The 12,330-nt window shown below is 39.1% G+C and overlaps 1 protein-coding gene across 1 annotated transcript in view; it reads left to right on the top strand.

Moving 5' to 3' along the window:
• Nucleotides 1-392: 392 nt before the first annotated feature.
• LOC132888204 (protein NLRC3-like) overlaps nt 393-12,330 on the top strand; it is a 155,657-nt gene continuing 143,719 nt past the window's right edge. Inside the window, exons 1-3 of the mRNA XM_060924259.1 lie at nt 393-416; nt 3,278-3,388; nt 6,399-6,509. Of these exons, the coding sequence (XP_060780242.1) occupies nt 3,342-3,388; nt 6,399-6,509 (158 nt within the window). The 5' untranslated portion in view covers nt 393-416; nt 3,278-3,341. The remainder of the gene's footprint in view (nt 417-3,277; nt 3,389-6,398; nt 6,510-12,330) is intronic.

Raw genomic sequence — 12,330 nt, 5'->3', positions numbered from 1 at the left:
ATGAATGAAAGAGTAAACACGTCCTTTTCATATGGAACACCTGTTAAGAGAATGTTAATCATCTCTGATCATTAGATTGGATTCGATCTGATCATTAGACCTGATTATTAGATTGGATTCAATCTGATCATTAGATTGGATTTGATCTGATCATTAAATGGGATTAGACCTGATAATTAGATTGGATTCGATCTGTGGCTAAAATTATGTTGATAACCACAGAAACCCAGCATCAGTGGATTAGTGTGTATTGACTGTGTCCCTGGTGCTGCTGTTGATGTGACACATTTCTCTCAACTCTTTAGTGCAACAGAGAAAAGGCCAAATTCTCCTGAAGTCAGCTGTGTGTCTTTGAAGAGTGAGCGGTCAATGCCGGAGTTTATGGACTTTAAAGGTGGACCATCCTCTCAGGAAAGGTATTCATTTCTTTTCCTCTCGCTCATCATTATCTAATCTTCAGATGCATCTTTAGAAACAGTTTCTCCGAATGGAATTTTTAACCTCAGTCTGAAGGGGATTGAAAATGATCCTACGATGAGCCATAACTTATTGGTACTAACATTAGTGTGTTGCTCATTTAGTTGGTAGGACACTTTTTTTCTCGTTCTCACCCAGTTTCTATTTAAGTAGCTGGAAATGCTCTCTCCTACGCTGAAGGGATTGGAACAGTCCAGCAGGGGGTTTCATTTGTAGTCATGTAACGATTCACTCAATTCAGGATTCCATTTGATTCACAATGTCGGGTTCACAATTCAAATTTCCCCATGATATTTTTGAAAAAAAAATTTGAAAAAAATGTTATTTACAAAAAATGCAACATTTATTTTCCTCTTAAAACAACTTAAATATACCTTTTCATAAATAAAAAAACAAAAACAACTTTTATTTCATTTTCTTAATAACCAACAATAATTATTTGCCCAGGGCGGCATGGTGGTGTACTGGTTAGCACTGTCGCCTCACAGCAAGAAGGTCCGGGTTCGAGCCCTGTGGCCGGCGAGGGCCTTTCTGTGTGGAGTTTGCATGTTCTCCCCGTGTCCGCGTGGGTTTCCTCCGGGTGCTCCGGTTTCCCCCACAGTCCAAAGACATGCAGGTTAGGTTAACTGGTGACTCTAAATTGAGCGTAGGTGTGAATGTGAGTGTGAATGGTTGTGTCTGTGTGTGTCAGCCCTGTGATGACCTGGCGACTTGTCCAGGGTGTACCCCACCTCTCACCCATAGCCAGCTGGGATAGGCTCCAGCTCGCCCGCGACCCTGCACAGGATGAGTGGTTACAGATAATGGATGCAATTATTTGCACACATTTGTCAAAGTTAGAGGAAAATATATGTTATTTACTACCTGGGAGGTCCGTATCGTGAAATACTGTGAGCGAGGTCTTGAAAGTACTGTCAGTATTCAAGGCCGAGGTTTCGGTATTTCACCATACGGACCGACATCACACTGGTAAATATTATATTTATTTTTTTCTTGACCAGATTCTAACAGAAAACGAGAGCGCCCGAAAGGGAAAACCGAGCTGAGCCACCATTTTGAATCCTCATTCACGGCTGAAATGCAAATGGCTTCCTCCTCAGTATACAAGTGCACTTCCATGGCAGGGAAAAAACTACATTTTGCCGCCTATGTCGTCCCCTATTTATACAAAATTGAGTCATTCAGGATTCAGCCATGTTTTTGCTCGGCGTTAGCAACAGTTATAGGTTTTTAGCTTTCTCCTGAAATGTTTTCTTTTATTTCTTCTTCCTCAGGTTAGTAAAACTCGCTTTCGCTGTGAAGACTGTCGTTATTGCTATCCATGATGTAAAATTAATGCTATTCTCCTGAGAAATGCTGGCAAAAATTTACAAGATTTTTGATAATCTTATAAATAAATCTGATAAAAAAATGTTGACAAAAAATGCTACTATGTTTCTTCTTGTTGTGAACAAGCGAGTTGCCAGAGGTCCGTAACTGGGGTCCGTAACTGGGGTCCGTATCGTAGGATACAGACCCGCTCGCCAGCCAGTCAGAGCACAGGATTTGATGGAAACCAGACCGTAAAAAAAATAAAATAGCCTATTAACTGAAATATTCCTTTTATTAACAATGAATTAAGTTAAAAATAAAGAGGCCTTTTCTTCATGAACTTTTATGAACTACTACCTCCATTTTCTTCTCTTTTCTTTATCTTTCAGCAGTCTGTAAAAAGAGAGATCTGATTTCTTGTTAAATCTATTTGTACAATCACACAGCAGCCCTTTCCTATTTAAGATCTGTTTTTGTGTTTTAGCAGCATTACAGCTGTGTTACTTCCACCTTTGTCAAAGCCATGTGTTTGTTTTCTACGCCCTGTAGGCCAATTGGCCTGTCAGTTACCATCCTCTTACAAGGTTGTCTGCGTCTATCTTGAGCACACTTGAAGTCACGTGTATTCCTGCTATTTTATGTTATTACACCCTCTGCTGTCGAAACAATACAGTTACAGCTAGAAAACACTAAGAGATTACACAGCCTGATAATAATCACGATTCATTTTATTTTGTCGATTTGAATCGTTATAAATTTGTCTCCTGATTTTTCATTGCACGATATATCGTTACATGCCAAATCAGTGGGGTGTGAAACCTGTTGGCGCAGTGGGATTTTCAAACCCACACTAATCCAAGATTTTGCAAATGTTTATTGTTCCTGGTGCCATTACTTATTTGTCACCCACATCAGTACAATAAGACAACTTCACCTTCAAATATTAATGAGTTCAACTAGCGAAGAAAACATATTAACTTTTAACAAAACCTACAACTCAGACTGAACTCTTAATGAATGAAAGAGTAAACAAGTCCTTTTCATATGGAACACCTGTTAAGAGAATGTTAATCATCTCTGATCATTAGATTGGATTAGATCTGATCATTAGATTGGATTAGATCTGATCATTAGATTGGATTTGATCTGATCATTAGATTGGATTTGATCTGATCATTAGATTGGATTTGATCTGATCATTAGATTGGATTCGACCTGATCATTAGATTGGATTCGACCTGATCATTAGATTGGATTCGACCTGATCATTAGATTGGATTCGACCTGATCATTAGATTGGATTCGACCTGATCATTAGATTGGATTCGACCTGATCATTAGATTGGATTCGACCTGATCATTAGATTGGATTCGATCTGTGGCTAAAATTATGTTGATAAACACAGAAACCCAGCATCAGTGGATTAGTGTGTATTGACTGTGTCCCTGGTGCTGCTGTTGATGTGACACATTTCTCTCAACTCTTTAGTGCAACAGAGAAAAGGCCAAATTCTCCTGAAGTCAGCTGTGTGTCCTTGAAGAGTGATCGGTCAATGCCGGAGTTTATGGACTTTAAAGGTGGACCATCCTCTCAGGAAAGGTATTCATTTCTTTTCCTCTTGCTCATCATTATCTAATCTTCAGATGCATCTTTAGAAACAGTTTCTCAGAATGGAATTTTTAACCTCAGCCTAAAGGGGATTGAAAATGATCCTACGATGAACCATAACTTATTGGTACTAACATTAGTGTGTTGCTCATTTAGTTTGTAGGAAACTTTTTTTCTTGTTCTCACCCAGTTTCTATTTAAGTGGCTGGAAATGCTCTCTCCTACGCTGAAGGGATTGGAACAGTCCAGCAGGGGGTTTCATTTTTCGTCATGTAACGATTTACTCAATTCATAATTTCATTTGATTCACAATGTCGGGTTCACAATTCAAATTTCCCCATGATATTTTTGAAAAAAAAAGTGAAAAAAATGTCATTTACAAAAAAATGCAACATTTATTTTCCTTTAAAACAACTTAAATATACCTTTTCATAAATAAAAAAACAAACAAAAAAAATTTATTTCATTTTCTTAATAACCAACAATAATTATTTGCCCAGGGTGGCACGGTGGTGTAGTGGTTAGCACTGTCGCCTCACAGCAAGAAGGTCCTGGGTTCGAGCCCTGTGGCCGGCGAGGGCCTTTCTGTGTGGAGTTTGCATGTTCTCCCCGTGTCCGCGTGGGTTTCCTCCGGGTGCTCCGGTTTCCCCCACAGTCCAAAGACATGCAGGTTAGGTTAACTGGTGACTCTAAATTGAGCGTAGGTGTGAATGTGAGTGTGAATGGTTGTGTCTGTGTGTGTCAGCCCTGTGATGACCTGGCGACTTGTCCAGGGTGTACCCCACCTCTCACCCATAGCCAGCTGGGATAGGCTCCAGCTCGCCCGCGACCCTGCACAGGATGAGTGGTTACAGATAATGGATGCAATTATTTGCACACATTTGTCAAAGTTAGAGGAAAATATATGTTATTTACTACCTGGGAGGTCCGTATCGTGAAATACTGTGAGCGAGGTCTTGAAAGTACTGTCAGTATTCAAGGCCGAGGTCTCGGTATTTCACCATACGGACCGACATCACGCTGGTAAATAATATATTTATTTTTTTCTTTATCAAATTCTAACAGAAAACGAGAGCGCCCGAAAGGGAAAACCGAGCTATGCCACCATTTTGAATCCTCATTCACGACTGTAATGCAAATGGCTTCCTCCTCAGTATACAAGTGCACTTCCATGGCAGGGAAAAAAAACTACATTTTGCCGCCTATGTCGTCCCCTATTTATACAAAATTGAGTCATTCAGGATTCAGCCATGTTTTTGCTCGGCGTTAGCAACAGTTACAAGTTTTTAGCTTTCTCCTGAAATGTTTTCTTTTATTTCTTCTTCCTCAGGGTACTAAAACTTGGTTTCGCTGTGAAGACTGTCGTTATCGCTATCCATGATGTAAAATTAATGCTATTCTCCTGAGAAATGCTGGCAAAAATTTACAAGATTTTTCATAATCTTATAAATAAATCTTATAAAAAAGAAATGTTGACAAAAAATGCTACTATGTTTCTTCTTGTTGTGAACAAGCGAGTTGCCAGAGGTCCATAACTGGGGTCCGTAACTGGGGTCCGTATCGTAGGATACAGACCCGCTCGCCAGCCAGTCAGAGCACAGGATTTGATGGAAACCGGACCGCGAAAAAAATAAAATAGCCTATTAACTGAAATATTCCTTTTATTAACAATGAATTAAGTTAAAAATAAAGAGGCCTTTTCTTGATAAACTTTTATGAACTACTACCTCCATTTTCTTCTCTTTTCTTTATCTTTGAACAGTCTGTAAAAAGAGAGATCTGATTTCTTGTTAAATCTATTTGTACAATCACACAGCAGCTCTTTCCCATTTTAGATTTGTTTTTGTGGCATTAGAGCTGTGTTACTTCCACCTTTGTCAAAGTCATGTGTTTGTTTTCTACGCCCTGTAGGCCAATTGGCCTGTCAGTTACCATCCTCTTACAAGGCTGTCTGCGTCTATCTTGAGCACACTTGTATTCCTGCTATTTTATGTTATTACACCCTCTGCTGTCGAAACAATACAGTTACAGCTAGAAAACACTAAGAGATTACACAGCCTGATAATAATCACGATTCATTTTATTTTGTCGATTTGAATCGTTATAAATTTGTCTCCTGATTTTTCATCGCACGATATATCATTACCTGCCAAATCAGTAGGGTGTGAAACTTGTTGGTGCAGTGGGATTTTCAATCCCACACTAATCCAAGATTTTGCAAATGTTTATTGTTGCTGGTGCCATTACTTATTTGTCACCCACTTCAGTATAATAAGACAACTTCACCTTCAAATATTAATGAGTTCAACTAGCGAAGAAAACATCTCATCTCATCTCATTATCTCTAGCCGCTTTATCCTTCTACAGGGTCGCAGGCAAGCTGGAGCCTATCCCAGCTGACTACGGGTGAAAGGCGGGGTTCACCCTGGACAAGTCGCCATGTCATCACAGGGCTGACACATAGACACAGACAACCATTCACACTCACATTCACACCTACGCTCAATTTAGAGTCACCAGTTAACCTAACCTGCATGTCTTTGGACTGTGGGGGAAACCGGAGCACCCGGAGGAAACCCACGCGGACACGGGGAGAACATGCAAACTCCACACAGAAAGGCCCTCGCCGGCCCCGGGGCTCGAACCCAGGACCTTCTTGCTGTGAGGCGACAGCGCTAACCACTACACCACCGTGCCGCCCCCGAAGAAAACATATTAACTTTTAACAAAACCTACAACTCAGACTGAACTCTTAATGAATGAAAGAGTAAACACGTCCTTTTCATATGGAACACCTGTTAAGAGAATGTTAATCATCTCTGATCATTAGATTGGATTAGATCTGATCATTAGATTGGATTAGATCTGATCATTAGATTGGATTAGATCTGTGGCTAAAATTATGTTGATAAACACAGAAACCCAGCATCAGTGGATTAGTGTGTATTGACTGTGTCCCTGGTGCTGCTGTTGATGTGACACATTTCTCTCAACTCTTTAGTGCAACAGAGAAAAGGCCAAATTCTCCTGAAGTCAGCTGTGCGTCCTTGAAGAGTGAGCGGTCAATGCCGGAGTTTATGGACTTTAAAGGTGGACCATCCTCTCAGGAAAGGTATTCATTTCTTTTCCTCTTGCTCATCATTATCTAATCTTCAGACACATCTTTAGAAACAGTTTCTCAGAATGGAATTTTTAACCTCAGTCTAAAGGGGATTGAAAATGATCCTACGATGAACCATAACTTATTGGTATGATCTCATTCTCGCCCAGTTTCTATTTAAGTGGCTGGAAATGCTCTCTCCTATGCTGAAGGGATTGAATCATTCCAGCAGGGGTGTCATTTGTAGTCATGTAACGATTCACCCAATTCATGATTCCATTTGATTCACAATGTCTGGTTCACAATTTAAATTTTCCCACAATATTTTTGAAAAAATAAATAAATGAAGAAAAATTTATTTCCAAAAAATCCAACATTTATTTTCATCTTATATCAACTTAAATATACCTTTTCTTAAATAAAAAAACCCTTCTATTTAATTTTCTTCAAGTGAACATAATGTCCCTAAACCCTACTCTTTCCTTGTACAAAGCAACAGTCATTATGTTGATTGACCATGTGTTTTTAAACCATAGCTGATCCAAAAGGCCATAAATTGATGGAAAATCAATAAGATCAGCCGATTTTCATGGAATCTGCCGAGACTGATCTGGAAGATCCCAAAGGGGTGCATGATGTCACACATGTAACAAAGATCCGGATATCAGTTTCGTTCCCGTGCGCAGCAGTGGTTAGACCAGTCTCCATATGGAATCACGTTTTGGAGAGAATTCTGAGAGTGATTGGGATTCTTGCGTCAAATGAAGGGGCAGGAAATTATCAAGGATATTCCAGAGTAAATGGTTATCTTTTTGAGCCCCCAAGACTAGAAACAGATGCCAGTTCACTCAGTTCATGACAGTCCCACTCAGCTCCAATAGCGCACCACCAGCCAGAGAGAATTGGAAACACAGATTGGTTTGTGGATTTTTATTCTAAGCTGGCCGCTGCAAAATATAGGGAAAATACATGTACCTCAGTAAATGCAGAAATATCTTTAAAACATACACTTCTTCAGGGTAATTAATGAAAGAATGGAATTCTCAGAATGGAATTTTTAACCTCAATCTAAAGGGGTTTGAAAATGATCCTACGATGAACCATAACTTATTGGTACTAACATTAGTGTGTTGCTCATTTAGTTTGTAGGACACTTTTTTCTCGTTCTCACCCAGTTTCTATTTAAGTGGCTGGAAATGCTCTCTCCTACGCTGAAGGGACTGGATCAGAACAGCAGGGGGTTTCATTTGTCATCATGTAACGATTCACCCAATTCATGATTCCATTTGATTCTGAGTGTCGGGTTCACAATTCATTTTTACCCATGATATTTTTGAAAACAATTCAGTGGAGAAAATTTCATTCCAAAATAAAATGCAACTTTTCTTTTGTTATTCTTTATCAAGTTAAACTTTCCTTTTCTTAAATTATTTCATTTTTTTATAACCAACATTAATTATTTGTCCACATTTGTTAAAATCAGACTAAAATAAAATAGCCTATCAACTAAAATATTCCTTTCGTTAAAAATGAAAAAAAGTTAAAAATAAAGAGGCCTTTTCTTCATGAACTTTTATGAACTACTACCTCCATTTTCTTCCCTTTTCTTTATCTTTCAGCAGTCTGTAAAAAGAGAGATCTGATTTCTTGTTAAATTTATTTGTACAATCACACAGCAGATCTTTCCCATTTAAGATCTTTTTTTGTGTTTTAGCGGCATTAGAGCTGTGTTACTTCCACCTACAGTGAAGTCACACATATTTCGGCTATTTGTTATTGTGCCCTCTGCTGTCTCCAAAATGCAGTTACAGCTGGGAAAAACTCAGATTACGCTGCCTGATGATAATTGCTGTTCATTTTTTTGAATCAGAAATTTATATAGCGGTTTATCATTCCACGATATATCGTTACATGCCTCATCAGTGGGGTGTGAAACCTGTTGGTGCAGTGGGATTTTCAAACCCACACTAATCCAAGATTTTGCAAATGTTTATTGTTCCTGGTGCCATTTCTTATTTGTCACCCACATCAGTATAATAAGGCAACTTCACCTTCAAATATTAACAAATTCAACTAGCAAACAAAACATATTAACTATTAACAAAACATACAACTCAGATTGGATTATTAATGAATAAAAGTGAAAGAGAGTGTACCCATAGGATCGGTGAGAGCTGACTTGATTGCTGTGGGTGTGTCTTTGAGAACACAAAGGTCTATACAGTTTAAGTAATTTGAATATCTGTTTGTTGGACTGATATGGTGTGTGTGTGTGTGTGTGTGTGTGTGTGTGTGTGTGTGTGTGTGTGTGTGTGTGTGTGTGTTTTATTGCTCAATTACACACACAATGAATCTAAAACCCAGTGTGCAGGCGTTCTCCATGTTGTCGAACAAAGGAAAAAAGGGGTTGAATGCGGGTGCTGGTGCTGTTAATAAAGTCTGGGAGGGCGTGCGTTTGTGATTGAGATGAGATCCGGGAGCTGATCAGGTGATTAGGCCGTACCACGAGTGAACATGAAGGAAGAAACGAATGGAACTATGTGTGTGTGGGGGGTGTGGCGCTCATGTTGTGAAGAGGAACATGGAAAAGTTTACATTTCCAAACACAGAGTTAACATATCCTTTACACACAGAACTCCTGAGGGATGAGGTGGTGGGGGGCATCCTCAATTCTAGTGGCATTGTTGATGCAGTATAAATACCCCCAGTAGAAGGGAGAGATGGGTAAGGGAGGTTTATTTATATATTACGATACATACACCAGGCAATTCAAAGTGCTTTACAAATAAAATGAAGAATTAACAGACAATATAATCAAATAAGATTTTAACATCTAAAAAAAATACCATACAATCAACTAATACTCATTAAAATGTAATACATTTAATTAAGATTAATAAAAAAATTAAACAGAAAAGAAAAGAAACAATCAAGTGCTGAGAAAGTGCAACCCCAATTCCAAAAAAGTTGGGACAAAGTACAAATTGTAAATAAAAATGGAATGCAATGATGTGGAAGTTTCAAAATTCCATATTTTATTCAGAATAGAACATAGATGACATATCAAATGTTTAAACTGAGAAAATGTATCATTTAAAGAGAAAAATTAGGTGATTTTAAATTTCATGACAACAACACATCTCAAAAAAGTTGGGACAAGGCCATGTTTCCCACTGTGAGACATCCCCTTTTCTCTTTACAACAGTCTGTAAACGTCTGGGGACTGAGGAGACAAGTTGCTCAAGTTTAGGGATAGGAATGTTAACCCATTCTTGTCTAATGTAGGATTCTAGTTGCTCAACTGTCTTAGGTCTTTTTTGTCGTATCTTCCATTTTATGATGCGCCAAATGTTTTCTATGGGTGAAAGATCTGGACTGCAGGCTGGCCAGTTCAGTACCCGGACCCTTCTTCTACGCAGCCATGATGCTGTAATTGATGCAGTATGTGGTTTGGCATTGTCATGTTGGAAAATGCAAGGTCTTCCCTGAAAGAGACGTCGTCTGGATGGGAGCATATGTTGCTCTAGAACCTGGATATACCTTTCAGCATTGATGGTGTCTTTCCAGATGTGTAAGCTGCCCATGCCACATGCACTAATGCAACCCCATACCATCAGAGATGCAGGCTTCTGAACTGAGCGCTGATAACAACTTGGGTCGTCCTTCTCCTCTTTAGTCTGAATGACACGGCGTCCCTGATTTCCATAAAGAACTTCAAATTTTGATTCGTCTGACCACAGAACAGTTTTCCACTTTGCCACAGTCCATTTTAAAGGAGCCTTGGCCCAGAGAAGACGTCTGCGCTTCTGGATCATGTTTAGATACGGCTTCTTCTTTGAACTATAGAGTTTTAGCTGGCAACAGCGGATGGCACGGTGAATTGTGTTCACAGATAATGTTCTCTGGAAATATTCCTGAGCCCATTTTGTGATTTCCAATACAGAAGCATGCCTGTATGTGATGCAGTGCCGTCTAAGGGCCCGAAGATCATGGGCACCCAGTATGGGCAGCAGCTCTCAGAAGTAAAGATGGGAAGAGGATCACCAATCCCCCTAATTCTGCGCCGACAAATAGTGGAGCAATATCAGAAAGGAGTTCGACAGTGTAAAATTGCAAAGAGTTTGAACATATCATCATCTACAGTGCATAATATCATCAAAAGATTCAGAGAATCTGGAAGAATCTCTGTGCGTAAGGATCAAGGCCGGAAAATCACTCCAAGATGCTCTTTTTATACCCAGTCATGTTAATGACCTATTGCCAATTGACCTAATGAGTTGCAATTTGGTCCTCCAGCTGTTCCTTTTTTGTACCTTTAACTTTTCCAGCCTCTTATTGTCCCTGTCCCAACTTTTTTGAGATGTTTTGCTGTCATGAAATTTCAAATGAGCCAATATTTGGCATGAAATTTCAAAATGTCTCACTTTCGACATTTGATATGTTGTCTATGTTCTATTGTGAATACAATATCAGTTTTTGAGATTTGTAAATTATTGCATTCCGTTTTTATTTACAATTTGTACTTTGTCCCAACTTTTTTGGAATCGGGGTTGTACTACCAGCTGTTCTACTCCGTAGGAGGTTTATCTTCTTTAAGCATTTCAGCGATTTATTCAGGACCCAGACCATTTAGTGGTTTATCGACAAGAAGTAACATATTGAAATCGATTCTGTAACTTACTGGAAGCCAGAGTAAATATGTAGAACTGGAGCAATGTGCTCTGTTCTCCTGGTTTTGGTTAGAACTCAAGCAGCAGCATCTTAAATGTGTTACAGCTGTTTAATGGACTTTTTAGGGAGTCTGGTTAGAGGTTATCACAAAAGTTGACCCTGCTGGTAAGCGTGGATTAGTTTTTTTGAGGTCATGTACAGATAGTAAACCATTAAGTTTGGCAGTGTTTTTAAGATGATAAGATGCTGTTTTGGTAACTGCTGTAATATGGATAATAAAGGTCAGATCTGAGTCTGTTAGAACACCAAGATTTCAGACTTGAACTTTCAGATACTCTGATGATGTTCTCTCCTTTGCTGTATATCAGCTTGATAAGTTGCAGTTTTCTTACGAGACAGTGACGTAGCTGATCAGGACGCTCTCTATATCCACCCTGGAGAAAAACGTGAGGAAGGAGAGGGTGAGTTTTGCCAGCCTTTCTGCCGAGGTTGGTCGTGTTGAGAATATGTATGAGGTTCTCAGCAATGTGCACGCAGAGGAACTTGGAGGTCTTTACTGTGTCCATGGTGATGCTGTTGATGTGAGGTGGAGAATGATCACCATAAATCCTCCTGAAGTCAACATTCATTTGCTAACCAAGCTTTGGTATATCATATTTCTCTCTCTCTACTCCTCTACATGACACTTTAGTGGAAATGAGAAAAGACCAAAACCTGTAACCAGTGGTGGGTCCTTTAAGAGCAACCAGTCAATGCCAGTATCTTTCAGCTTTAAAGACAGAACAGCTTCTCAGGACAGAAATTCACTTCTGTTCTTGTTGCTCATCATAAATCCTATCTTCAGATACATCTTCAGACAAACTTTGATCAGAGGAAGAATCAGTGAGGAAAGTTACAGCCAGTTAATCATAAAGTAAAAAAAAAAAAGCTTTGTTCAAAGAAACAAGACAAATACAGACAGAACATGTACAGATAACATAAAATGTATATAACAACCGTAATCCTCTGAAACAATGAACAGTAATCATTGAAATGTCGAATCAGTCAAACGTCTTGTGTTGAGGAGGGGAATCCCACATGGGACGATCAGTCTTATATTGGAGCCATTAGCATCTCGATCTTTTCTAACCTGATTTGGAGAACACACTTTGTATTCTTCGTT

Source organism: Neoarius graeffei, chromosome 6 (genome assembly GCF_027579695.1).
Source record: "Neoarius graeffei isolate fNeoGra1 chromosome 6, fNeoGra1.pri, whole genome shotgun sequence".
NCBI lineage: Eukaryota > Metazoa > Chordata > Actinopteri > Siluriformes > Ariidae > Neoarius > Neoarius graeffei.
The sequence above is the reverse complement of the archived record's forward strand: the minus strand, read 5'-3'. Positions and strand labels throughout refer to the sequence as shown.